Source organism: Aspergillus multicolor (genome assembly GCF_047715735.1).
Source record: "Aspergillus multicolor strain CBS 133.54 unplaced genomic scaffold BDW74scaffold_3, whole genome shotgun sequence".
In the NCBI taxonomy this organism is placed as follows: domain Eukaryota; kingdom Fungi; phylum Ascomycota; class Eurotiomycetes; order Eurotiales; family Aspergillaceae; genus Aspergillus; species Aspergillus multicolor.
The window spans coordinates 2,213,404-2,238,440 of record NW_027395954.1 but is presented as its reverse complement, the minus strand read 5'-3'; the positions used below and the strand labels follow the sequence as shown (position 1 = coordinate 2,238,440).

The window sequence follows — 25,037 nt, the reverse complement described above, 5'->3', positions numbered from 1 at the left end:
CTGATGCAGTGTGTCTGCATGGCTAGGTGGGTGTGGTAGCTCAGAGGCCGTGGCACATCAGCAAAACGCCGACCCCTGCTCTCCAGGTCCAGACCGATTATTCTAGTCACAAGTAATCGATATAATCAGATCGCTATTTGGCTGATTATAGCGTGCTCCTGAAATTGGTCAACTGCCTAAAGCTAACTAGCTCCTAAGCAAGAACATCCTGCTCTCCATCCTCAGGATAAACCCAGCCCTCGGTGCCGTCACTCGGCCAGCTCAGAATAACCGCCTTCTCACCCTCAAGCTCGAAAGACACAACAACAGAGCGCTCATTATTCAGCGCAAGCTCATAGGTGCCAGGATAGAGGACCCGGTTGCCCCTAACATCCGTCCTAGCGACACTCTCGATCGTCACGGGAACAGTCAGAGTCTGCGAGTCGCCGGGCTCCAATCCACCAAGCCGATCAAAGCCAACAACCCATTTACTTGGGTACGGCGCGGGGCCGGCATTCGTGGTGTTGGCGTACACGAGCGCTGTGTAGTCGGACTCGCGGTCGCCGGTGTTCGTGATCGTCGCCGTGAAGTTCAGGAAGGGCTTTTGCTCGATGTAGTTTGTTCCCGGGTGAGGTGTTGTAAGGAGGGCTTGGATGTTGAAGGGGCCCGCCCTTGTGTTAGCGGTCGTCTCGTTGAAGGTTGTGTAGAAGAGGCCATGGCCGAACTCGTAGATGGGAGTGCCGGTGTACCACATGTATGTCTGCCCGGGGTTGCCGCTGGTCTCATTGGGGCGCAGGTTCATGTCGATGGCCGGGAAGATCTCTGCGTACTCGGCGGGATACTGGGTTGTAACGAGGCGACCAGCGGGTGCGCGCTTACCGGTGACGATATCGACGAGCGCATGACCGCCCGACTGGCCGGGGTATCCGCCCCAGATGAGAGCGTGGACGTTGTCGTTTTCCTTGAGCGAAGAGGAGTCAACCTGGCCACCACCCATCTGGAGGACAATAAGCGGTTTGCCCAGCTCACTGAGTTGTTGGATCAGGTCGAGCTGGTTTCCTGGCCAGGTGATGTTCTGGCGATCCTGGGCTTCGGCTTCGATGGTGTTGTCGATTCCGCCGGCGAAGATGATGGCGTCGGCATCCTGTGCGGCAGAGAGCGCCTCTTCAAAGCCAGCTGTTGAGTCTGACGAGAGGTTTGTGCCCAGAGCGTATGTGACGTCCAGGTCGGATCCGCTAAGTGCGATCAGCGGGCTGATGAGGTATCGGGCCGGGCCGAAGTAGTTGCCCTGCAGCTCGTCGGTGACGTTTGCCCAGGGGCCGATGAGGGCGACGCTCTTGATGTTTTCGGAAAGCGGGAGAGTAGCGCCTTCGTTCTTCAGTAGAACAACTCCCTCAACAGCAGCTTCGTAAGCGATGTTCCAGGCATCTGTGGCGAGGACATCGTCCCAGGTGATATTGCGGTACGGAGAGTCTTCGCCGTCGAAGTATCCTGTTTGAATCAGACTGCTGTAAAGACGGATGACGCCGCGCTCGATGTCCGATCGCGAGACAAGGCTGTCCTCGAATGCATCTTCGAAGTACCACTGGTAGCTCGTTCCGCAGTCGATGTCGGTACCGGCGAGAATCGAGTCGGCAGAAGCAGCGGATTCGTTGCTCGCATAGCCATGCGGGTTCCACACGTTGTACACAGCGCCACAGTCACCAGAGACATAACCGTCCTCGTGGAACTGAAAGGTTTCGCGCAGGAGTGTCTGCAGGAAGAACGAGTTCGCGCAACTAGGAACTCCGTTCACGGCGTTGTACGAGCACATCACACTGCGGACCTTTGCGTCGCGCGAGGCAACGATGAAGGCAGGGGTGTAGTACTCCGACAGCTCCTGCTGGGTAATCTGCATGTTGTTCCCCAGTCGCGAGTGATTGTTCCAGTTCTCGATATCGTAGCCGGCGTAGTGCTTCGCATTGGCGATGATCTTGATTGTCTCGGGATTAACTCCACCCTGCAGCGCAGTAATGTACTCATACCCATACACCGACGCTAGGTGGATATCTTCACCGGGGGTCTCCTGCCCACGACCCCAGACCGGATGACGGAACGTGTTGATGTTGGGCGAGTACACGTCCAGCCCGCCGAGTCCAGCATTACTGAATGCGCGGAGCTGTGTTGACACAACGCTCCCAATCTGCTGGATCAATGTCCGGTTCAGCGCGGCCATCGTCGTAATCGGCATGGGAAACGATGTCGCCCAGCTGAAGTCACCCTCGTCGGGGAACGTCGCGCGCCCGACGCCGTGCAGGGCCTCGCCCCAGACTTGGTAGTTGGGTAGTCCAAGCCGCTCAACACCCAGACCTGTATTACCAGTGTTGTTCACGAGTTCTTCGAAGGTGAAGAGGGAGACGAGGGCTGTGGCACGGTCGCGCGGTGACAGTGTGCGGTCGCAGACGGGCGTGGAGCTTAGAGGGCCACTGCCGCAGTCGGGGAAGGACATGTTGAGGAGCTGCAGGCATTGTGGGAAGAGGTCGGGGTTCGCTTCGACGTTGTAGTCTTCGTAGCTGCTGTTTGCTTGGGACAATGCCGTTGGGAGGGCCGCGAGGGCGGCGATGGAGATAAACGACCTCATTGTGCGCAATGAGCCTTGATCCTTGTAAGCTGATGCTCTGGTCTGCTGTAGGTACCGCGCCGCGTCCTTTATAGGGAGTTCAAACCATAATACGCCGGACTATTGCCGAAGGGTAAAGAGAGCTCCAAGAGCGTAGCGACGATCGCTACGTCGTCCTCCGCAGTTCCAAGAATCGGGCATCTCCAACTGCAGATCCGGGTCTTGGATGCGGGGGAACAGGTATTTAGCCTGAATAGTCGAGCTTCAGGCAGCACTCGATGCGTCCACTTTCACGGTCAGGTTCTCTCTGGTAAACACTACCGACAAGGGCGCGGCTTGGTGGTCTCTCTATCGCAGTGACAAATGCCGTCGCAAGCCCCTGGGAAGCCGCTGGCCTTCAGGATCAACTGCCTTCAGGCTGAATGACGAAGGCGGCGATCTTCCGAGTCCGGCTCTGTGGCGTCACAGTCTGCGCCTCTTTAGCCGGGCCATGTCCGTGCGAGAAGAGGGGTTGGTCTTGGACTCGGGGTCCTGGGGATGAGGCCACCCACGGGGTCCGGCTAAACAGCAAGGGGGTTCTCCGGCGGGACCGGCGGAATCGGCCAGGGTAATATCGAGCAGATTGAGATCACCAACTATACACTTTCCAGGCTGATATATCCAAGAGATTGCTATATACAACAAGAAGTCCAGGTCACTGTCTGACAAATCTAACATCGTGCCTCTTATACAAAGTGCTGCTATCCAAAACCTCTCCAGTGACAGAGCCAATAAAGTCAACCTGAAGGTGAGTCCGGTTCAGAAACCTGATGGTCGAGTACGTATAATCCTCATCGTTCGCAAACTCGGAAAAGTCCAACTGCGAGCTAATTGAGCTCAACCCTTCAATGTTACCCGCACCTCCGGCGACAATGTACATCGGTGCCTTGGGGTCATTCATCCCGTTCGCATCGGCGACGCTGTTGTACACGGGGAGGAACCGCTCGGCGTTGTGCTCGTGTCCGAATACTCCTAGGTCGACGCCGTAGGTATACAGAAGGTCCTCAAAAGCCTCTTGGCAGGGCATGCATGCAGTGCCGGATGTGTACCAAGGGCGGTGACCGGCAACAATGACCCAGGGTGTGACCTCGCGGTCGACACTTGCCAGATCGGCCTTGAGGAAATCCAGCTGCTGGTTCGCAGTTCCAAATGGACCACCGTTCAGGTGAGCGGATCCTCCCTGCCCGTCTGGAGCGTCCTCAAAGTCCGTTTCGGTGTTGATCATGACAATGTGCGCCATTCCGTACTCGAAGGAGTACCAGAACGGCGGTTGGGCGAGTTCAGTGGCTTGGTTGGCAAGGACTTTGGCCGAGTCGTTGGTGGACACGGAGGCGAACCCGGAGGGCATGGTCTGTCCAAAGCGGTGCATGAAGTCGGTAAAGTTCTTCTGACCGTCTGGGCAGAGGCCCGTTGTGTAGGGAAGCTCCTCGCAAGCTGCTTCATGGTTACCGGGACTCGCCATGTACGGCTTGCGGCCGGAGATTGGAGCGAGCTGTGTGTAGAAGTTCTCCAGGATAGCCTGGTAGGCGTTCTCACCGTCCAGTAGGTTGTCGAGGGAGAGGAACCAGTCATCTGCGTAGGCAAAGTCACCCGGGTGGATGACGAATTCATAGTCGTCTACGGTGTTTGCAAGGCGGCCGATGGTGGTGTGATTAAGGGCAGGATCAATGGTAGGGATGGTATCCTTCTTGGTCTTGTCGCCTTGGATCGTGAAGCCGTCCTCGCCGTACACTCCCAGGTCAATGACCGCGTTGATGTTAAACGGAGTCTCATCTCCGGGAGTGCGCGGGCTGACAAAGTGGTCTACCGTGGAGTTCGTCGAGACGATCTTGTAATAGTATGTGGTGCCGGCAGTCAGACCAGTCAGGATGACGACGTTCTCGTAGGTACGAGAGGTCGGGTAGGTGGTAGAGGCGACTGATGCACATATTCGTTGGTCGAGATTGTCGGTTGACGTTCCATACTCGACGCAGGACTCATCCAACTGGGCATACGTGTTCCACCCGATTGAGATTGCTAGCGGATGTTAACATTGGACTAAACGGTGGGCGCGATCTCTCTCACAATCGGGACCATAGATAGCAAGGCGCTGCTGAACCGGCGTCGTCGTGTCCTCCGGGATAGCCGGGTAGTTTGCCTTTGCCACAACGCAAGCCGCCAACAAGGGAGCAGTCCTAAACGCAGTGAAGAGTCTCATTATCGGTGCCGTCAGAAACTCAAGAAGAAATATCCACGGCTGCAGTCTGCTGGTGAGGGCCACTACGGGCGCCGCCACCGCCATATATAGCCCGAAACAGCACTCTCTCAACATATTGATGCAACGTCGCCCATATAGATTAATCTCAGTCGAGCCCCAATCATGAGCGCGCTCATCAGGCACGCCGTCGTTCCTGACCGAGCTACCGTCAGATCTGCAGAAGACGAATCTCAACGGTGGCCGACCAGGAGCGGCGGGGGTCTGCACTAGTGCGGCATAGCGTCCACATGCCCTGCTTGTCGATCATCACTGGCCACTAAAAACCGGGTTTTATTAATCCTCTGCATAAGCTTCAGTTGCCAAGTTGTGCTCCGGCTCTAGCGATGTTCTGGTTCATTACTCCGAGGCTTTCGTATCTTGCAGAAAGCCCATATACCGAAGGATCAGGCACGTATTGCTATTCGATGCCAGGGTTGGCCAGGGGGGAAGCTAACGGTGCAGAAATGCAACCCGCTCGGAGGTGTATACGTTGGGTCCATTGTAGCACAATTTGGACTGAATCGTGCATGAATTCTTGATTTCAATTGATGTTCGAGTATCACGAGTCGACGCGAGCAATTCATGCGTCCTGAATGACCCCCACAATATCCTCCAAGCTTTTTACGATAGCGGTCGGTCTGAATTTCGGGGCCGCGGCATCCGTCCACCCCTTCCCATTGCGATCAACCCATATTGCATTGAGTCCAACACTGCGCGCACCAACAACATCAAATGGGTTCCCACTGACGAGGTAAATATCGCCCTTCTGCGCTGATGACTTTCCAGTTTTCGCAACAAGATGATCGTAGACTGCCCGCGCTGGTTTATACGCCTTTATGCTCTCGACCGAGACGAAATCCCTAAAGAACGCGGCGTGTGGGGAAAGGTCGGGGGAGTTTTGGACGGAGTTCGAGACCATTGACTGAGTGCCGTTGGAGAAAACGAAGGCCGTTACGGTCGGAATCTCTGAAAGCTTGCTCAATGTTGGCTTGACGTCCAGAAAAGTCGAGAGATTATCGTAGGCTTTCATCAAAGATGCGATCGCGTCGTCGGAGAGGAATTCGTCGTGTTCGGCGAGGGCGTGGTTGAGGGCGTTGCGGGTGATGTCGGAGAAAGGCTCGTAGGTTCCTAACGAGTGTCAACTACAATCCCTCATGATCTGTGCACATAGTTAGAAGTAGCATACCCATGCTATTCAATCGCCAAGTGTATTCTAGCTGATACCGACGCCATAGACTAGAAATGGACTGCGCTTTGTCCGGAAAGTGCGATTCCAGCTCCTTGGCGATGGACTCCGTCGAAAGCAGCGTTCCATAAAGGTCAAACGCGAGAATCTTCTTGTCCGCGGCCATTCTGTTCTCTTTAGGCTTCTGGAAGATGAATTGAGAGATGAAGAAGTGCGATTGCGGACTCCAAATTTGAGTGGTGTTGAGTCTGTTGACAATAATTGCGGGGAAGTAAAGATGACCTCATCGCCGACCGACCGGACCGGGCTTCCGCAACAACCAACGGCGACGGCAACAGCGACATTTTCTCAATTCCATAGGGTCGGAAGTAATCCTTTGTGCTACAGTCCAGTAATGCCTAGGTGCTGTAGTCGTACGAAAATTATTGGCCAGTCCGCGATCATCCTACTGCTTAGGTCTTGCCAAGCTGCAGCTAAACCCATGATCGACAATATATAGTTCTACCGCTGATACTGCTATAAGTGTGTAACTACAACGTTCTTCCAGGTTGATTTGTACCCAACAAGACGAACGGTCGTACATTTCGTAGTTTAGATGCGACCATATTCATTGAGTCCGTCACATTACTAGAAGACTATACGATTTCCCGAGGTCGGGGCAAGTTAAGCTTAACGACGTAGTATAAAAGGATTGCAATTAGTGCTCACAAAGCGAAAACGATCCAATCTGATAAGCTTGGTTATGCTCCTCAGCTTTGAGTCCCCGCTCTTGCATAAGCTCTAGCCTGAGAGCCTTTGCCTCCTCCATAGTCATCACGTATCCCGGCACTGCCCCTCCTTCACCCTGAGATAGGACTTGCTGAGGGTCTCCCTGAGACTGGTCTTGCTTCTCACGCCAGTCTTCTCGCTGAGGGGGAACATTGGCGGAGGAGATGATGCGATGATGAGGGTCAACAAGGAACAGAGCAAGAATCTTGCGGTGACCGGATTTGGAACGATCGGCTAGAGAGAACGGAGAGACCCGATGTTGAAGTTTGTTCGGAAAGGTGATGAGACGGCCTTCTTTTGACTCCACGCTGCCAAGATCCTGCGTGACCAGGCCATCATTCCAGCCGTCAACGTCGTCGGGAAAGCCGTAGATCTGTTGGAGGAAGTGATGCATGTCCTGCTCGTAGTTTATATCCAAGAAATCGTCGTTCGCGCGTTGGCGAAATGCCAACGAACTAGGGGTGATGTTCTCGCAATCGTAGTAGTAGATAGCCGAGGCAACAATGCGCTCATTCTGGGTGTAATGCGTTAGCAATGGAAAAGCAAAATCTGTCAAGGTAGGCGCTCACCAGTTGACCCTCGATATGCCAGGTTCCACCTTCATAATCGGGCTTCTCAGGCGTTAACTCGATGTTGGCCAGCTTCACAATCACCTGGAATTTGTGGTCGGGGAAGTGTTTTGTGAAGTTCAGATTATCGTATATAGGTTTCGTGACCTTGAACTCCTGGGGCTCGGGTTGTTTGATGCGGCGCCTAGCGTACCAAGCAGACCGGTGTTCTTCATACTCATCGAATCCCCCCTCCTCGGCGTCATCTTCTGGGTATTTGGGTTCGGGCTCAATATCCTCCTCGTACTCAACCTCCTTGAACTTGATTCGATCGCCACGAAACGGCTTTTCGGTCAATGAGCTTTCCCACAGGGGCATCGTCTGAGTCAGAATCTTTTCAACAACATCATACAGGGACCTGTGCTTGAGCGGATGGGCATTGTTAATGTAAGTCAGGATACGGCAGTCCCCTTTGTCGGTCATCTCAACCTCACAAGGTAACCATTGGAATTTAGAACTGAACGCAGGTAGATCCTGATGCCTCCAATAGTAAGCGCGTGTTCTTTCCTGTACGGTGTCCTTTTCCGAAGGCGTGGGAAGCACTGTGCCCTCTCCGATACTTTCCAAACAGTCATCCAAACCGATAACCCTGTCGGGTAGCACACGAGTGCGACCATAAACGACAGGAAAAAGTGACGGGTGTACAAGATCGATCACTTTCCTATCGGAGGCAGGATGGTAATCTCGCTGGCCTTGCGGAACATTTTCAAAGGGACGCACGGCTTCCTTCAAAGCAGCCTTTAAGTCCTCGGCGATAACAGTGTCGGATTTTACGACACCGTCATCGAAAACCTTCACAAATCCCGTGTCGCTAAGGATCCCTGCCTTCCACTGTAGCTCTCTGATGATCCAATCCATCATTTTCACTGACACGTCCTGGTCACTCTGGGCGATTTCCTCGCGCCATTTAGCAGTAATATTGCCATTGAAGACCTTTTTGTCCCAGTCGGGCTTGTCCGTAATAGCATTCATGATCCTCATCATCACGATCTCCCGGTAGGTAATAAGTTCACTGGATGAATCTAGTCAGCCAGTAGATCTAAAACGGGAGTCGGCAAAACCGGGTTTTATCACTCTAAAGAGCCATATTGAAGATGATTATGGTCTAGGGCGTTTGGAAAGCCAAATATTCCCCCACTGATGACATTTTGCTGGATGAGTTAGCAATCGATGTCCGCGTCCGGATAGTTCTCTGAGGTACCTTGGGTTGAAAATTCAGGGGCACATTGAAACCGGGCATAAACAGACGTTGTGACCAGTTAGCTAGGGAGCCCATTCTGGCACTTGTCATAGATAGAGTGCGTCGCTGTATGTTTAGGAGAGATCGCAACTGCCGCATCGCATTCCAATCGGGCTCTTCAAATGCGTGGAAGAGCCGCAGTGGGTTTTACCGTACGGAGTGTCGCGAGCCATGATCTCTTGGCGGCCAACGCGAGAACTCTGGAAGTAGTCTAACTCGAAACGGACTACGCGTCTAGAGCCGGCTAGGCTTGATTGTATGCTTGTATGTCTTCACAGACGTCGGTGTCGAAGATTATCTCCCTACACACCCATAAGAAGTCCTTCGGAGTAGTTGCACGGTAAGGCGTGATTCGCGCATCGGATGCTATCGGTGGATCTGGAACATGATTGGCCTGTTCAACTCCAAGACGAATTAACAACCCACATCTTGCAGATGCCCCGTAGACCGAGCGGCCCTAAACCGAATATCTTGTCGAAAGGCCTTGCTATACCAGGGGTTTCCGCGAGGCTAGATGGGAAGAGGCTAATCAAGTGCTGCCCGATTCAGAACCTGGCGCCGAGGGACATAAATGTACTCATGATCGGCCGAGACATTCAGCCAATCCTTCTCTGATCGCTGAGCTTACTCGTGCCCGATATGTGACTGTCAGATGGTCGACACGTAGTTGTGGCGGCGAAGATCTCCAAGCCGTTGAGCAGTATCAAACATCGATCGGCCTCTCCTGGTGGGAAAGCGGGTGGCAAGAGCGTACGCGTTGGCCTTATCAAAGGGGCGATATGCCTGAAGTAGTTGTTGTGGCGACTACCTAAGAGCATTTGCTGAAATAGTCGGGAAATTATAGGTGAAGAATCGGCGAAAAGGAGGATAGAAAACTGTGGCAGTAATCCGGTTGGCGGGGATTGGCAGCATTGACAAGTGGGCGCCCGCACGGCAACAACGGCGGCACTGGCAGTCTGGCAGTCTAGTCTAACGCTGACTGACAGCTGCAGCTCAGGTCAGCTCGGACGGACGGTAGTTCATGAATCATGGATCTTACCACTCCGGAGGATATCCAAATACTGTAGAAGAACGATAAACTTTTGCGATGAATCGTATCCGTTTTTCCAAGGGCTGTGATTAGCTCGCGGGGGTTGGGAAGAGGCGATGACAGGTGGACGAAGAGTTTGTTGTGGGGGAGACGGCGGCTGACCCACACGTGCCTGTTTTTCCTCAGCAGAACCTGACAGCCTTGACAGGAGAGCACGATTTCTTAGCAGGCCTGGGTGCTCCTCGCCTCCTCGGCTCCAGCCCACCTGTCATTTGATTTGACAGCACCAGTCTAGACTCATTCTCCCAGAGTCCGAGCCTGCTTCCGAGCGAGTTAGCCTAACGGCGAAAAAGACAGGGAAAGTGGCCCCCTCTCGGCTTGCTTTTTATCGCTTCTCTTCCTCGCTTTTCCTTTTGGCTTCCTTGCCTCCCACTTTCGAGACGACAATGCATCCAGCATCCTGACGGGATGTCCAAGGGTGCTTACAAGTCTGCCTGCGATGCAGAGCGAGAGAGACTCCGGGAGGTCGCCAGGTCGGTGATGATCTTCCGCGCTCGGATACCGTGTCGCTGATCCCTCTTCTTCTGTCCCCTAGGTATTACTGCGTCGTCGATCGGCCCTCCAGCAACAATGACATTCACACCCTGCAAGGTGATGACCGACCGGATCACAATAAGCGCCTCGCGTCAGATACCGCCCTAACCGGACTGGCTCGCCTGGGAGTCCTGCAGTTTGGCTGTAACCGTGCTTTTGTCTCCATCATCGACGAGGCCAATCAGCATGTCATCGCCGAGGCCACTACTTCCGTCTCCCTCAATAACGCTAAGAAACACCAGGCCAACGACGGATTATACTTGGGAACAAAATGTCTCGACTTGGGATGGGGTGTCGTACCGCGGACGATTGGATTTTTTACGAACCGAAATCCGGAGCCCATCGAGACCGAAAATGTGATCGCAAACGAGACTCGCTACATCGTACATGATTTCATCAAGGAGGAAGCTTACAAGGATCGCCCTTATGTTGTTCACTGGCCGTTTATGCGGTTCTATGCTGCCGTTCCGATCAAGAGCCCGGGAGGATACGTGCTCGGCTCCTACTCCATAGTCGACAACAAGCCGCGGTCGGACTTTGGCGAAACAGAGATTGAAGGTATGCAGGATATAGCGGACGCTATCGCTCAACATCTAGAGACTGTTCGACTATCTTATTGCCACCACCGCACCGAGACACTGGTCAAGAGTCTTACCACGTTTGTCAAAGAGCATGACGATTTCGATCCCACCGAATCTTATCAAGTGACCCCTACCCAATCGATCACGAACATACCTGAAACCGCGGAAGACGATTCCAAAATTCCAGGCACTCCCGACGAAAGCCACCAAAGCAACCCGGACGGAACTGAGGGCGATGGCTTTGACCTCCTGGGTCCATGCTCGCCATCGGACATTACTGGCGAGGTTTCGTCTTTGTTCTCCAAGGTGGTCGGCTCCGAACAGACCGAGATTTCATTTCCGCACAGGAGTGTTGAAAGACCGCCATCGGCCTCATCCGGGAATGGCGATCGGAGGGACAGCGTGCCGCAAGATGCCCCAGCGGTCACGGACACTCCAAACGACACCCAATCTTCGACGAAGGAGATTGGTAATAAAATCGCGAAGATATTCAGGCGGGCGAGCATTCTTCTCCGAGATTCGATGGACCTGGATGGGGTTCTTTTCGTGGATGCTTCCCGCTGCAACGCCGGCGTGTGAGTTACCTTTTCCGATTCTGTCCGTCGTCCGTGTAACTGACTTCTGTCCCAGAGTACTCAGCAACGATACCGGAACCTGGGAACCGCTACCCTCTACCCTTAGTCCCGGATTTCTGGTCGATCCATATCCGAGTCCCGCAGCAGACATTCCCGGAGTTGGTTCGCTATCGAAGCCATCCGATAAGCCCTGTACACTACTTGGTCGTGCATTAAGGGAAACAGTGAACCCTGGCGAGTCGCCTCACGATTGGAATATAACAGAGAGGGTGTTGGACGACTTGATGGCATCATTTCCCCAAGGGCAGATCTTTGACTTGAGCGACTTGCCCGCGGAAGAGTCTTCGCTACAGTCCGACTCCGTAACCATCCTTTGCCGTGACTTAGCCGCATGCTTCCCAAACGCGAACTCGGTCTTGTTCTCTCCCATCTGGGACTGGAACAAATCCAGGTGGCTGGCGGGAACTTTGGTGTGGACCAGCGACGTCTTTCGTGCTCTGGGCGCGGAGGAGTTGCATTACTTCAAAGCCTTCGGTGATTCTATCATCTCGGAGGTAGCTCGTGTCGACTGGTCGGCCATCCAAAAATCGAAGTCGGCATTCATGTCCTCTGTGAGCCATGAGTTGCGATCACCCCTCCATGGTATACTCGCCAGCGCCGAACTTTTAGGCACATCGGCGATGCCACCGGAACAGCAGCATTTGGTGGATATGGTCGAGTCGTGTGGGTTAACTCTCCTGGACACCCTGAACCATCTGTAAGTGATTCATCCGCACTGCTGTCGCCACTTACTGCAGTTAGAAATTATTACTAACACGAGACCAGACTGGACTTTTCCGGGATTAACAACCTCACTGCCCTTGAGGATCCGGCCCAGGGCTTGTCTGACGCTGGCATGACCTCTCTTGAGACCGACTTTGACTTGGGCGATTTGGTCGAAGAAGTGGTGGAAGTGCAGTACACCGGACAAAATATGCCCAAAGCGGCGATTCATCTCAACCAGCAGACAGCTCCGCCACCGGATCAGTTCAATGTCAACGCCGACGAGCTGTCGGTTATCGTTCGAGTAGAGGATATGCCGACTTGGAAGATCCATTCTGTGCCTGGGGCTTGGCGGAGAATCGTGATGAACCTGCTCGGTAACTCTCTTAAATGGACCAAGGCTGGTTTCGTGGAAGTCTCGTTGTCGAAAGTGAGGCGCAAGCGCGATCCTCTTCATGTCTTTGCGCTCCTTTCCGTTACCGACACCGGAGCTGGGATTGCGCCAGATTTCCTTCGACACAATGTTTTCTCGCCCTTTGCGCAGGAGAATTCGCTATCGGAGGGTCTGGGACTTGGACTCAGTACCGTTCGCCAGCTCGTCGGATCGCTTGATGGGCATCTAAATGTTCGAAGCGAGGTTGGTGTAGGTACTCAGGTCGACATATTCGTTCCAGTTCAAATCTTACAGCCTACGCCAACTCCCCGTCCGAGCTTGTCGCTAAATCGACACGTCCTTGAGCAAGCCCCTGTTCGTGTCTGTTTAATCGGGTTCAGTGATTATCCCGGCCTCAAGGAGACGCCAACCGGGATTCTGCCTGCTGAAGCGAAGCGCAAGCTGGCTATTCGAAGCTGCCTTACGGCGATTCTAGCGGAACAGCGCACGTGGAACATCTCCTCCTCAGAGTCTTTCCAGGGATCAGAGGGCGACGTGGCGATCATTGAGGAAGTTAGATTTTTGGATGCTTTGAAGAACGGAGAACTGCCGCTGGATGACCCTCAACGTGCTGGTTTTAGACGAATTTTCGTGATTCTCAACAGCAAGAATCCGACGTCGCACCATCTAGAGTCGTCGCGCCTGATCCGCGTCTCCCAACCGTGAGTGGCCATGCCTTGTTTTATTAAACTATGCTAATCGCCTTTTAGCTTTGGATGCCGAAAGTTCCGTAATGCCGTCGTTCGCGTCGACAAGCTATTGAAGGACCCGCAAGCTGATACCTTCTCCGATCCTATTGTCAAACGACCGCTCCTAGACCATCCACGACCACAGAATCCACCCGCTCCTACTCCAAGTCTCCCGCAAAATGTGGCAACTCGCGCACCCATACTCGAGCAGTCGACAGTCGAATTGACAGGGCGCACTACCAACAAACCAGTACAAATCCATGAACATCTCCACCTACTTATTGTCGATGACAACGCGATCAACCTCAAAGTATGCCAGCCCTTTCCATCTATCTCATGCCCCTTGCTAACCTCTTTCTTCAGATTCTAGCAACATTTGCTGCCAAAATAGGCTGCACATATGATACGGCATCTGATGGGCTTATCGCTCTGAATAAATACAGGGACACGTCTCGCCGATATGACCTGATCTTGATGGGTAAGATCCTCCGACTTATAAACTTCTTCAAAATGACTAACAGTCGCTAGATATATCAATGCCGGTCATGGATGGCATCGTCGCGACAAAGGAAATTCGCCAGTTCGAAGAAGAGCAGGGTTATCCCCGGTCGCGCATCATGGCTGTCACTGGAGTAGCCTCGACGGACATGCAACAACGGGCCCAGGCTGCTGGGATCGACGAATACCTTGTGAAACCTGTTTCCTTGGTTGCGCTAAAGAAAGTCATTGCCGCGCTCTAAAGCCTTTCGATAACCGCTCGGATACACTATACTTGCTCCCTGGCGGCGTCGGATGAATTCAATGTCACCCGATGTTGCCTTTTTTTACCTTTTGCAACATGAGAGAATCGTGCGCTCTCTTGAGGCAACCAATCACACTCGACCACTGATACCCCTCCGTTTCGGTCAAGCGCGAACGAAGCCCTCGCTTCACAGATGGTCCTTATGTCAGCAGAAAACAGAATGCGCCATCATGCTCCTTTTTTGCTGCGAACTTTGCAGAAGTATTTTTTTAACACGGAGCTCATGCGGACCAAAATGTTTCTCCGGAGCCCATGTTGTTTAGTTCCATCGGTGGCCCGGACTTGATCCCTAGCACGGGCCTCTTATACCCTTGAATCCAGTGTCAGCCACCACACTGTTGGCACCTTGGCGCCCTTTTCGCTCGTGTTTCTCCATTGCGTCACCTACTTATCTATTTAATAAATGATCGAGCAAGGGGATGCACTAAGCTTACCTTAATCTGGTCATTTACTGCGCCAACCTATGAAGTCGCCGCAATCTCCAGTCATTTTGGCCCCCTCCACGTCTCACCAGGACTGACCAAAGAGTTAATTACAAACGATAAACTATATAAACGGTCGCCGACCAAAGTTTCAAAGTCTCTTTCTTAGCCCAATCGCTAGACTCAAGGCGTGCTGTCGCCAATTCTATCTTCCTAGTAGACACCCAAGTTCGCTGTGGTTATCACATCTGTCCACCATAACCAACCCCTAAAGATCTCACTGCAAGATGAGTTACGCACCGGACTGGATACTACATCTGATCTATGGCGTTCCAACGCCAATGCCCAAACGGGAGAAACCCATGCAAGTCCTGGCAGTTGGAATCTCCCGCTCAGGCACGGAATCTCTTCGCGAAGCCCTCCACATCCTCGGGTACGAGCACACCCACCACGGCTTCGACACCATCCTGCCGCCATACGATCTAGAAAACATATACCGCCTCCTCAAGAAAAAATACAAAACTCCGCCGGCTCCCGGCGAAACCCCGACAACCAAACTCGCAACCACCGACTTCGACACAATCTTACACTCTTCCGTCGGGGTATGCGACCTCCTCGCCGCCGAATTCGCACCCGAGTTGATCGCCGCATACCCCGACGCAAAAGTCATCCTGAATACGCGCAAGGACCTCGACGCCTGGCATAGCTCCATGCAGAAGACGATGGGGTACTTCGACGCCAACCCGGCCGACTGGGACTGGGTCAAGAGCTGGTTCTCGGCGGAGCTGTTCTGGGTCCGCCAGGCGATGTGCCGGACCATGATGCCGCTTTTCTTCCGGGGTAGTTTTGCCTCTAATGGGAAGTGGGTGTATGAGCAGCATGTTGCTATGATTAGGGGTTTGGGGTTACCGAAGGAGCGGCTGCTGGAGTGGAGTGTTGAGGATGGCTGGGGACCGCTTTGTAAGTTTTTGGGGAAGAATGTGCCAAACGCCGAGTTTCCGAATGGGAATCCGCCGCAGGCTTGGGCTGAGAGGATAGCGGTTACGACGAAGGAGTATCATCAACGCGCGGTTAGGAATATGTTTGTTTTTGGGGCTGTGTTTGTGGGGGTTTTGGGGGTTGCGGGGGCGTGGATTGGGGGGTATATCTAGTGCTGATTTTCTTGAACTGCATGTTGAATTATGTGCTTCGTGGTAGTCTGTAGGCAGTTTGCGCGCCATTGGTCAAAAGGGTAGTTCAGGTATACCATACCTACTTACTCTACTTTCCACCGGTATATACAGCTGGAGCACTAAGGTGATGGTGTTTGTGAGCCAACTGACCTCGGGGCCCATGCCCCGGCCGGACCTCGAGGTGGTTCTTTTCTTGTAGAAACTACACCACATGGGCCCGGGCATGTTCTACCTGTACGACTGTTTCGAACTCCATCCTTCCGGTTCACCCAGAGTCATAATATACCTAGAACCTTTAGTTGACCTTTTGAAATGTTTTTTTCCCTGGTATCTAGAAATCCTATCTATTCATAAACTTTGCAGCCCGCCCAGTTCCATCATCATAGGTGCAGCTTAATTCTCGGGCATAATGTGCAGGTATGGCATCAAGAATGCGTGCATGTCACGCTCCATGTTCTTCTTCGCAGCGTCAAGAGCTCGTTCAACCTCCAATTTAGATGTGACTATCTTCCTATCCAACAACAGGTGAACAATGTCCTTTCTATTCTGACCTGCCGCCCCCGCCAGAGCCCCAGAAGTGTCAATTTTGGGGTGTCTCAGCAGCCGCTCCACAACACTTCTATGGCCTTGTTTCGCGGCATGCACCAAAGCCGTATCGCCTTTGTCGTCAGATAAGTTTATAGCGACGCTCGGATCTGGGACGTTCGGATCCTCTAAGAGAACCCTGACAACGTTTGCATCACCACTTCGCGCTGCCAGCATCAGCGGGGTGTAACCCTCGTGGTCTCGCGACATGACTGACGTTACGTCGTCGTGCGCAAGGAGCAACTTGACGACGCCGGCGTTGCCCGTGAGAGCGGCGTTGGCAAGGGGCGTCCGGCCATGTATGTCTTCTGCATCGGGTTCGACATCATCGCGCTCGATTAACAGCTTCACTATGCCCTCGTGACCTCCATGTGCGGCGGCGTCGAGCGCCGATGCCCCGACTAACACGGCGGTCCGGCCCATCACGGCACCCATGAGTTGAGGGCTGGGGGTCGTGTTTTCACCGTCGTCCATCGTGAAGTAATTAATCATCTGGAGATGCAGCTGGTGGGTGACGAGGTTAACGGCTGCGCCCTTGTCGATCAACAGCCTGACGATATCTTCATGGCCATACAGGGCAGCCCACATTATTGGCGTTGAGTTGTCTGCACCGGGCTGGTTGACGTCCACGTCGCGCCAAGTCAGTATTTCTTTGACGATGTTCACGTTTCCCCCTGAAGCCGCGTGTTTGAGAACCCCGTGGCCGCTGCTATCCCTGATGTATCGCTTGATCTCGGGGTGCTGGAGAAGGAGGCGGAAGATCCGCTCGTAGCCTTTCGAGGCCGCTATCGCCAACAAGCTCATGTCGAATTCTTCGGAATTGCGATTGTTGATCTTAACCTCGTTCCTCCACATCAATTCGTTGACAACATCGTAATAGCCTCGCTGCACGGCCATCATCAAGGGGGTGCGGCCACGATAATCATCCGCTTCGATATTGATCGCACAGATATCTACCAGGTTGCTGATTCTGTAAGGGTTGTCTTCCGAGCTGTCATCCTCCATATGGACATCGTCGACCGAGTCGTCATCGCCTGAATTCTCCGAGTGCAATCTATCCCAGAGATCTTCTCTTCCCAGTGGTATGTCCTCTCCATCAATCTTTAGTAGCGAGTAATCATGGTCCATCAGCTCCTTTACGATATCGGCACGTCCGGAACTGGCAGCGAAGAACAGCGGTGTTTGGTCGTCCTCGTTCCTCGGGTCTGGGCCCCGGTTGAGGCTGGCAAGCCACTTTACTGCCTCAAGATGCCCATACATTGCTGCGTAATGAATGGGCTCGTTCTGAGAAAAGTTACTCTCTCTCTCGGTATCTTTGACGTCCTCCATAGCTAAATCCATTGCGTCCACATGGCCGCCAATCGCAGAGCCATGCAGCGCAGAACCGATCCATTGACCTTCCCCTTCGTATTGCGGATCCGCACCTTTTTCGATCAGAACATTCATGTCATCAATGCGCCCCAACGTCGCTGCCGTCGTCAGCGCCATGTTCAGGAGTTCCTGCTGGTCGGGTTTTGATCGCGGTACTGGAATGGCGTCTTCGTCTTCCTCGTCGTCCTCGTCATCCTCTTTCTGACGCTCCACACCAGCTATTCCTTCCATCGACTTGGCGCAGCCGGAAAATCCAATGACTGCTGTTGCTAAGCCCCGCGTATAGATTGCCCTAAGCTCGTCAACGTCGGTGCTAGGATTGCTGTCACGCAATACAGTCACCGCAGCATCCACAATCTTGAGAAGCTGCGACCGAAAAGCGAGCGAAACGTCATTGACCAATCTTCCTGGACTTCGTTCCAGGTGCCAGGTGAGCAAACGACGACACATTTGAAGTGCCCCTGGGGTGGGCGGGTCACATCGCTGCAGACAAGCGGAATCAAACTCCTCCAGAATCACATCTGGGACCGAGAAGTAATCAAGGACGATGTGGTTCAAGTCCTCTGGACGCCAGAGTTAGGATGCGGTGGATCTTGGTCATGGGTGGGCTGGGCATACTGCAGACTAGCCTCAGCGCTAGGAAGGCCTTGACATCCTCCACGGAGCGCGTCAACGGCCAATATCTCCCCCACCCTTCGGGCGGGCGGGCTTCAGATACTACGTTGTATATGAGCTCGGTGGGGAGTGTCGGAGGGGCCATTCTCGTGAGATGATTGTTGAACGGATTGTGGTGAAAAGCCTGACGGGACCGACGATCGGCAGGGGTGCCAAGCTGCATAACATTCATAAAGTAAGGCTTGCATAATATTTATGCGGATTTCGCTTCCAACAACTGCTGTTGGTTCAACAGGTACGCGCGGATTGTGCCCTCTCCAGCCTTCCCCGCGGCGTCCAAAGCATCCCGCATTTCACGTGTACCTGTAGTAATCCCTGAATCAATCAGCCATTTCACCATCTCCTCATGACCCGCCCCTGCGGCCGCAGCCAGCAGATCCCAGGTCTCAATCCCCGGGCATTCCAGCAGAGCCTCGACCACCGCGCGAAGTCCTCCTCCAGCTGCATGTACAATCGCACTCTCATTCCATCTGTCTTCAGAGTTGACAGTCTCGCCGTCTGCAGCGATACGGAGCTTGACAGCCCCCAGGTGGCCAGCAATGGCTGCGTTGATTAGGGGTGTTCTTTGCTCTTGATCATCATGCCTCGCGCTGATATAAGGATGGGCAAGTAGCAGCCTGACGGTGCTCTCGGAGCCAATGCGCGCGGCGGCATCGAGAGGATTGTGACCATTTAAAACCATCACCTGGTTTAGCTGGTAACCCCCTACGCGAAGGTCCTTTGCCGCCGCAGCACGCTCTCTCGGAGTGTACTTGGAGTCGCGGCTGCTTGCTCTTTTCAGGAGAATATGCACTTCTTCATTTGAAATGTTGACAAAGACACTTGCGGCTAGCAACAGCTTCACGGCCGGATCGTGGCCACGGGATGCAGCCCAGATGAGCGCCGTGGATCCGTCTTCACCGACTCCAATGGCATTGATCCCAGGCCAGCCGAGAACCTTTTGTACGATCTTTGCGTTTCCGCCCATGGCGGCATGGATCAAGATATCGTTGCTGGTACTGTCTTGAATTCTGGTGTCAATCTTCGGGTGCGTCAAAAGCAAATTGAAGATATCTTCCCGGCCAGAGACGGCTGCATTGGCTAAGACGGTCATGTTATAGTCCACGATGTTTTGGTAGTTAACATCCAAATCAGGTCTCGACAAAAGCAGCTTTACTGATTCAAGATGCCCGTTGAGGACTGCAACCGTCAGTGGTGTCCTGTCGGCATAATCTTGCTCGTTGACGTTGACAGAGTGCGTCTGCTCGTCTAGGTCATCCAAGACTCCGCCTCTCACCCCCTGGAAACAATGGCGTCTCATCGGATCCCTTCCATTTCACTCCCTGATCTTTACCGTTGAGCTTCACGAGTTCCCCGACAATACTGCTGTGTCCGAGCGCGGCGGCGACGAACAGCGGTGTCTGTCCGACACTATTGGCCAGGTCCGGTTTCACACCCAGACTTCGCAGATACTAGTAGAGGGAAACGTCGCCGTGCATAGGAGCGTAATGTAGCGTGGAGTCATCTGTCATCCGGTAACCGAGTAAATGGTGACCTCATGCTCCTCAACAAGGAACTTCATCGCCTCAATATGCCCACTAATAAGTGCGCCATCAAACGGCGCCGGCATCCACGGGTCAATCAAGTCATACTCATCGACGACGTCGTCGTCTTCATCATTTTCCTCATCATTGCTTTCATTGCCGTCATTTTCTACCTGCGCACCCTTGCTGATAAGTACCTTCATGTCCTCCACCCCGGCCAAGAGTCGCTGCCGCCGTGAGAGCCATGTTTAGGAAATCCTGGTGCCTGGGCTTCTTGAACACAGCAGCAGTGGGGTTGTCTCCTGGGCTTAATTCACAGACATGGAATTGTGCAAAACAAGCTGGACTGTATCTGAGCAGACACCACACAATCTCACCCAAATCAACTGCCACGGTAATAGGAAGTCTTCTACTCTCAGTTACAATCTTTCTGGAAAGCCATGGTATGGTATGGTAGCTGTATGTGGCCCTAGATACCATCATCTGGCCTTGATACTACCTACGTACAACCTTAGGACTCCAACGGCATATCCACATCCAAATCGCTGAAAAAAGCTGACAATGACAGAAGCGACCAGAATGACTATGCACAAAACGACAACAGAAAAAAGAACTGTTAGCCAAGATAAACCTCAGCAAGCTAACAGACAGATCAGGACCTGGGCTAGACCTACTGAATCCCAGGCTGCTGAGGCTCAGGGTCAGGCTCTCCTTCTTCCTCCTGCTCCCCCTCATTCCACTCCTCCCTATTAAAGTTCGCAACCATCTCCTTAGAATACACCACCAGCCCCGGCTCCGCGCGCATTACCATACTTTGGAACCGATGGCCGGGGAGACCCTCACACTCATCTTGAAAATACGCCAGCATGTCAGTGTCACGTAGGACCTCGCAGTCATAGCGGTGGCCTTCTTCGTCTGCGATATCTTGGCACCTCTGGCGCGTTATGTTATTATTATCTATCATTAGGTAGGTTGGGAGTGGTTGGGTAAGTACTCACAGGGCTACAGAAGTAAAAAACCCGACACTGCGGACAGTGCTGCATCCCGCGCTGGAGGGTCCCGCAGCAGCAGCACATGCGCATGCGGCGGCCGTACACGTCTGTGTGTTCGACGTATGAGACGGCGAGGTAGGTTAGGTGGGCGAGGCGGAAGGGGAGGGTCTAAGCCACCGTTAGCATACGCCTCACAACCAAGCAAAGCAGCTACAACTTAGTACAAGAGATGTGTGGGCATACCTTGACGCAGCGCCAATCACCCACCTCAATTCTCAGCTCTCCATCTGGGAGTTCACGCTCAACGGCACCCGCAACCAGGATCGTCAGTCCGCGGATTAGGAGCGCTTTTGGGTCGATACCGCGGCCGTGGTCGGGGATGGGAATCCGGCTGGGCAGGGTGAGTTTCACGGTGTAGGGGTTTCCGGCGTTATCGTCGACGAGAAGAGTTGCTTTGGTGTTTCTGATGGATTGGATGGCGGCGATTTCGGCGGCGAAGCACGAGTGGTGGGATTGGGTGTCGGTGTCTTCGATAGCGAAGAGTGCAGGAGGGGCTGGAACAGCAGCAGCAGCGGCATGAGCGCCAGTGCCGGCCATTTCGGTGGTAGAGTGGCTGGAGGAGGAGCTCTTCTTTTGCTTGTTGCCGAGGGATGACATGATGCAGGTAATCGGACAGGATTAAATTCGGTGGGATAGTTTGGATGAAGAGTGGATGATGGGAACTTCATGCTTGGCGAGTAGGGCGAATTTATGGTGAGATGGGAGGAGATCGTGGAAGATCTAATATTCAAGTGAATAGGCATGTGAAGGACATGAGCAGAGCATGGTCTCTAGGAGGTCCCTGGGGGGTTCGTCGAGTGAATGGCCCTAGGAGAATATAGGCATGGTACCTAAGGCATCCTGTTCACATCCAACCCACAAAGGTGACTACTGACCTACGTTATGCAAAGCATACGACCTGGCGGGCATCCAAACCAAAGCGGAGCTATGTATCTCGGCTCTTTTCAATGTTCGTGACCCGTGTCGTCAAGCTAATGCTGTAACCCTACCATATTCTTGCGACTATACATATCCGAGCTGACTATAGAAGAACGCGTGGGAACCACGATGTTGCAACTGCAGCGCTCATAGACCACTCGATGAAGTGATGGGGATTGAGCTACAATTGTCCTGGACGAGAGTTACTCTCAGCTGCACGGGCAATCCATCGACTGCTGACTGGTCTCTGCACACGAGTACTAAGGACTCCAATGCTCTCGAGTTCAATTACCACTATGGATTTCGTTTGGTTCAGCACCGACTGCGCTGCCAACACGGAATGAGGAGCTTGTCTCGCGACTCCGAAATTGCCTGCTTCTAAGCGCGCTAAATTCAACGCTGGAAAGAGTAAACTCGACATTTGCGCAGGTTATGGCGAGTCCACTGTCGCTCAGGAGGTCGCGAGGTTCGAATATGTGGATGGCGTTGTCAGTTATCACTGTTGTTGGCGCTTATGTTGGGGCAACCGGCAGTGAAACTTGTTCAATGAGTGGAAGGGTACAAGCACTATCGTGAGGTACTTCAATGCCACTGCCCTCGAAGGTCCTCAGACGATGCCATCGACCCTTGCCTAGCTGCAGACCCGCCTGTTGACGCCTGCAAGAGTTGAAGCCGAGGGCATTGCGGTATGGTTTAGCGGCGACGAGGGGGCGGCGTGAGTTATGCGAAACCTATGGTGTGTTCGGCATTGCTACATTATGTCCTACGTTGAGGTGAGCTATATTTTGTTCTATAAGCCTTGTCTTGTATATGGACCGAGAATTATGCGTTTAAATATGGTATTGAAGGGTAAACAAAATAACATGTAAACGATTTCTCCATTGATTGATAATAAACGCCGGATATGCCATGCTAAGATAGGAGTAAAAATACTCCTTGGTCATACAAAAGACCCAAACTCCATAGATGCGACAAGCGTAGATCTCTTCATCACTCAACAATATGTTGACTGCTCTCAACCCTCCACCTCACTTGGTTCGAAGCTTCGACACTCAAAGCCAAATAGCCGCCGGGTTCCGCAATTGAATGACAACCGACTCAAAAGCGTTGAGCTCATCCCACTCGCCCCGAAGCAGGCGGGCCATGTCGCGATCAGTGAGAACCTCGCAGTGGCCATTGTGGCCGTTGTCGTGAAGGGCTTTACGGTGGCACTCCTGTACGTTGTATATGGTTAGCCCCTTAGTCGATACATAGTAATGGTGTGAGGTGAACATACCTGATTATCACGGCAGAAGCCGATGAATTCACAAGGCTCACAGTACTCAAGCGAGCCTAGGCCGCGACGGCGCCCGCATCCAAAGCAGCGCTGCCCGCCGACGTCGGAAGTGAACTCGCGGATGATGTTGTTGAGGGTTATAAGGGTCCGCATGTCGAGTTCGAGGATCTGGACGAAGTAAGTGTTACCATTGAGTTGTTCCATTGATCTATGGCCTCAGTATGAGGAAGTAGACTGGGCATACCTTTAAACGAGCCGGGTCATTGAGTACAACCCCCTGGACCTCTTGATTCACAGCATTCTCGTTCTCGTCGTCATCGCTCCCAGACGGCGAGACATCCAGCCCGAGCTTCTGCTTGCACCAAGAATAAACGCACAGACACCCGGACGCAGGGTCTGCTTCGCCGTCAAGCCCATAGGCTCGCATGTAGGGAACGAGCAGGCCATGATCACATCTTGGTCCTCGTAGTCGCGGGCCTTCAGGACCGTGTGGTATGTGCCATCTTCATTGCTGGAATGGTCGGCAGATTGGATCTCGGCGATGAAGCAGTAGCGCTCTATGATCTTGCGGTCTGAGAAGAGCGGGCGGAAGATGGGGGGGACGCGGCTGGCGGTTTTCATGGGGAGGTTCGAGAAGGGGGGGAAGCGGGTTGGGTCAAAGAGGGATTGGGAGATCATCTTTGCGGTGGGAGGTTGGAAGTAGAATTGGTACGTAAGATTCCAATGTAGAGAGGTAGATTGAGAAGAAGTTGAAGAGAAAACAAGAGTAGAGAGATGAAGAGGAGGAGAAACTGAAGCTCAATTGAGGTCTAAGAGGGAGATTTTTATGGTACATTTTGGAGAGTTTTGGAGAGTTTTAGAGTTTATATCAGTGCAAAGTGAATTACAGGTGAATATGGCTTCATTCACTGAGTGACCTCCTGGATACACCCTTCCTCCTCAACTTGAGCAGTCCAAACCGCCTTACAACAGTACTCAAGGGGATATACAATTTATTCACTGCGAAGTTCAAGAGCACCTTGATACTGACACTTGATCTGACGCTAGTGGCTTCAACACAGAGAGTAATCCTACCTAGGGATGGAATGTCTTGATCCATCTTTACGAGAGACAGCCACAGCAGAGTCTATTCTGTGAAGACCTCTCCCACCAGATCACCAACTCCACTCAGTGTCCCTTCTATGTAGATACCATATAGTTTTAGCAATATCTGTATGATTTGATCCAAGTAGCCCTAGGTAACACGAACAGCATCTGCTTAATTCCCTCTAACGCATTACCAGTATACTTGCTGAACACATTTGCATGCACATTGACAGGGAAGGCGCTTCCACTTGGTAGACAGCTTCTATGCGTAACTCTCCGGCATCTCTTGTGGTTGAAAAAGGCATCCACGGGACTCGACCTCAACATCGACGTTTGAAATAGCCCGCCCTGGTGCTCCACCAACCTTGATTAACCCGGCATCTATGGTAGGGTAGTTGAATAGCCTATATATATATATTTAATTAAGGAAGAAGAGCCATAAACATGTTTATCTAGATATGCACTCCCCCTTGTCGTGATATCGCACTCTTGGAGAATCACGACCGTGTCCAGCGTAGACCCTACCTGGATTTAGTATATTATTCACTTGGACAGTCAATATCTTCGCGGGTGAGGAAATACCGGCCAAAGAATATAGTAATGCGCCCCCTGCCCACCCCATCACTCCTCATCAAATATCGTATTTCACCATGACCCCAATGCCACTGCACTACCCATGATACACATAATACAACCAATCACACAACCCAGCTCCTGCATATTCCTACCTTCAAGCGATGCAACACCTTCTTGTCAATTATCAGCTCCTCACGCCAATGGAGCACATTTAGATACCCTCCTCCCCCCCACCACCCCCGCGAGTACGGCACGTCTCC

General features: G+C 52.9%; 10 protein-coding genes across 10 annotated transcripts; 2 read left to right on the top strand and 8 right to left on the bottom strand.

Moving 5' to 3' along the window:
* Positions 1–193: 193 nt before the first annotated feature.
* On the bottom strand, positions 194–2,650 carry xlnD (beta-xylosidase XylA; the record flags this gene model as incomplete). Its single annotated transcript, XM_073731526.1, has 1 exon — positions 194–2,650. Exon 1 carries the CDS (start codon positions 2,597–2,599, stop codon positions 194–196), a length of 2,406 nt encoding a protein of 801 aa, XP_073588293.1. The 5' UTR covers positions 2,600–2,650.
* A 622-nt stretch (positions 2,651–3,272) lies between these two features.
* BDW74DRAFT_174769 (purple acid phosphatase family protein) lies at positions 3,273–4,814 on the bottom strand (the record flags this gene model as incomplete). Its single annotated transcript, XM_073728117.1, has 2 exons — positions 3,273–4,633; positions 4,682–4,814. The coding sequence occupies 2 exons, from the start codon at positions 4,812–4,814 to the stop codon at positions 3,273–3,275; spliced, it is 1,494 nt and encodes a 497-aa protein (XP_073588292.1).
* Positions 4,815–5,392: 578 nt separating this feature from the next.
* Positions 5,393–6,326, bottom strand: BDW74DRAFT_146804 (haloacid dehalogenase, type II). Its single transcript, XM_073723420.1, has 2 exons — positions 6,040–6,326; positions 5,393–5,981 (listed from the first exon to the last, which is right to left on the bottom strand). Exons 1-2 carry the CDS (start codon positions 6,203–6,205, stop codon positions 5,434–5,436), a joined length of 714 nt encoding a protein of 237 aa, XP_073588291.1. The 5' UTR covers positions 6,206–6,326; the 3' UTR covers positions 5,393–5,433.
* A 207-nt stretch (positions 6,327–6,533) lies between these two features.
* On the bottom strand, positions 6,534–8,593 carry BDW74DRAFT_83181 (DUF4246 domain-containing protein). The gene is made up of 2 exons (XM_073733838.1): positions 7,377–8,593; positions 6,534–7,321 (listed from the first exon to the last, which is right to left on the bottom strand). Exons 1-2 carry the CDS (start codon positions 8,397–8,399, stop codon positions 6,737–6,739), a joined length of 1,608 nt encoding a protein of 535 aa, XP_073588290.1. The 5' UTR covers positions 8,400–8,593; the 3' UTR covers positions 6,534–6,736.
* Positions 8,594–10,153: 1,560 nt separating this feature from the next.
* On the top strand, positions 10,154–14,059 carry BDW74DRAFT_174766 (hybrid sensor histidine kinase/response regulator; the record flags this gene model as incomplete). The annotated part of the gene is made up of 7 exons (XM_073728116.1): positions 10,154–10,218; positions 10,281–11,435; positions 11,491–12,192; positions 12,261–13,292; positions 13,341–13,629; positions 13,683–13,797; positions 13,848–14,059. The coding sequence occupies 7 exons, from the start codon at positions 10,154–10,156 to the stop codon at positions 14,057–14,059; spliced, it is 3,570 nt and encodes a 1,189-aa protein (XP_073588289.1).
* Positions 14,060–14,607: 548 nt separating this feature from the next.
* BDW74DRAFT_187620 (sulfotransferase family protein) lies at positions 14,608–16,030 on the top strand. The gene has a single exon (XM_073731525.1). The coding sequence runs from the start codon at positions 14,831–14,833 to the stop codon at positions 15,692–15,694; it is 864 nt and encodes a 287-aa protein (XP_073588288.1). The 5' UTR covers positions 14,608–14,830; the 3' UTR covers positions 15,695–16,030.
* Positions 16,031–16,070: 40 nt separating this feature from the next.
* BDW74DRAFT_146792 (ankyrin repeat domain-containing protein) lies at positions 16,071–16,619 on the bottom strand. Its single transcript, XM_073723419.1, has one exon. The coding sequence runs from the start codon at positions 16,508–16,510 to the stop codon at positions 16,109–16,111; it is 402 nt and encodes a 133-aa protein (XP_073588287.1). The 5' UTR covers positions 16,511–16,619; the 3' UTR covers positions 16,071–16,108.
* Positions 16,620–18,539: 1,920 nt separating this feature from the next.
* Positions 18,540–20,072, bottom strand: BDW74DRAFT_174763 (ankyrin repeat domain-containing protein; the record flags this gene model as incomplete). Its single annotated transcript, XM_073728115.1, has 3 exons — positions 18,540–19,525; positions 19,623–19,797; positions 19,866–20,072. The coding sequence occupies 3 exons, from the start codon at positions 20,070–20,072 to the stop codon at positions 18,540–18,542; spliced, it is 1,368 nt and encodes a 455-aa protein (XP_073588286.1).
* Positions 20,073–20,539: 467 nt separating this feature from the next.
* On the bottom strand, positions 20,540–21,518 carry BDW74DRAFT_174762 (uncharacterized protein; the record flags this gene model as incomplete). The annotated part of the gene is made up of 3 exons (XM_073728114.1): positions 20,540–20,803; positions 20,868–21,029; positions 21,105–21,518. The coding sequence occupies 3 exons, from the start codon at positions 21,516–21,518 to the stop codon at positions 20,540–20,542; spliced, it is 840 nt and encodes a 279-aa protein (XP_073588285.1).
* Positions 21,519–22,891: 1,373 nt separating this feature from the next.
* On the bottom strand, positions 22,892–23,793 carry BDW74DRAFT_174761 (uncharacterized protein; the record flags this gene model as incomplete). Its single annotated transcript, XM_073728113.1, has 4 exons — positions 22,892–23,053; positions 23,116–23,283; positions 23,360–23,467; positions 23,497–23,793. The coding sequence occupies 4 exons, from the start codon at positions 23,791–23,793 to the stop codon at positions 22,892–22,894; spliced, it is 735 nt and encodes a 244-aa protein (XP_073588284.1).
* Positions 23,794–25,037: the final 1,244 nt, after the last annotated feature.

What these genes read in the sequence shown, in the direction of transcription:
- BDW74DRAFT_146804 (XM_073723420.1), bottom strand. Translation starts at nt 6,205, where the DNA reads ATGGCCGCGGACAAGAAGATTCTCGCGTTTGACCTTTATGGAACGCTG. An exon ending in TTGGCGATTGAATAGCATGG is followed by an intron (nt 5,982 to 6,039) that starts GTATGCTACTTC and finishes GACACTCGTTAG; the next exon opens with GAACCTACGAGCCTTTCTCC.
- BDW74DRAFT_83181 (XM_073733838.1), bottom strand. Translation starts at nt 8,399, where the DNA reads ATGATGAGGATCATGAATGCTATTACGGACAAGCCCGACTGGGACAAA. An exon ending in GGCATATCGAGGGTCAACTG is followed by an intron (nt 7,322 to 7,376) that starts GTGAGCGCCTAC and finishes CATTACACCCAG; the next exon opens with AATGAGCGCATTGTTGCCTC.
- BDW74DRAFT_187620 (XM_073731525.1), top strand. Translation starts at nt 14,831, where the DNA reads ATGAGTTACGCACCGGACTGGATACTACATCTGATCTATGGCGTTCCA.
- BDW74DRAFT_146792 (XM_073723419.1), bottom strand. Translation starts at nt 16,510, where the DNA reads ATGTCGCGAGACCACGAGGGTTACACCCCGCTGATGCTGGCAGCGCGA.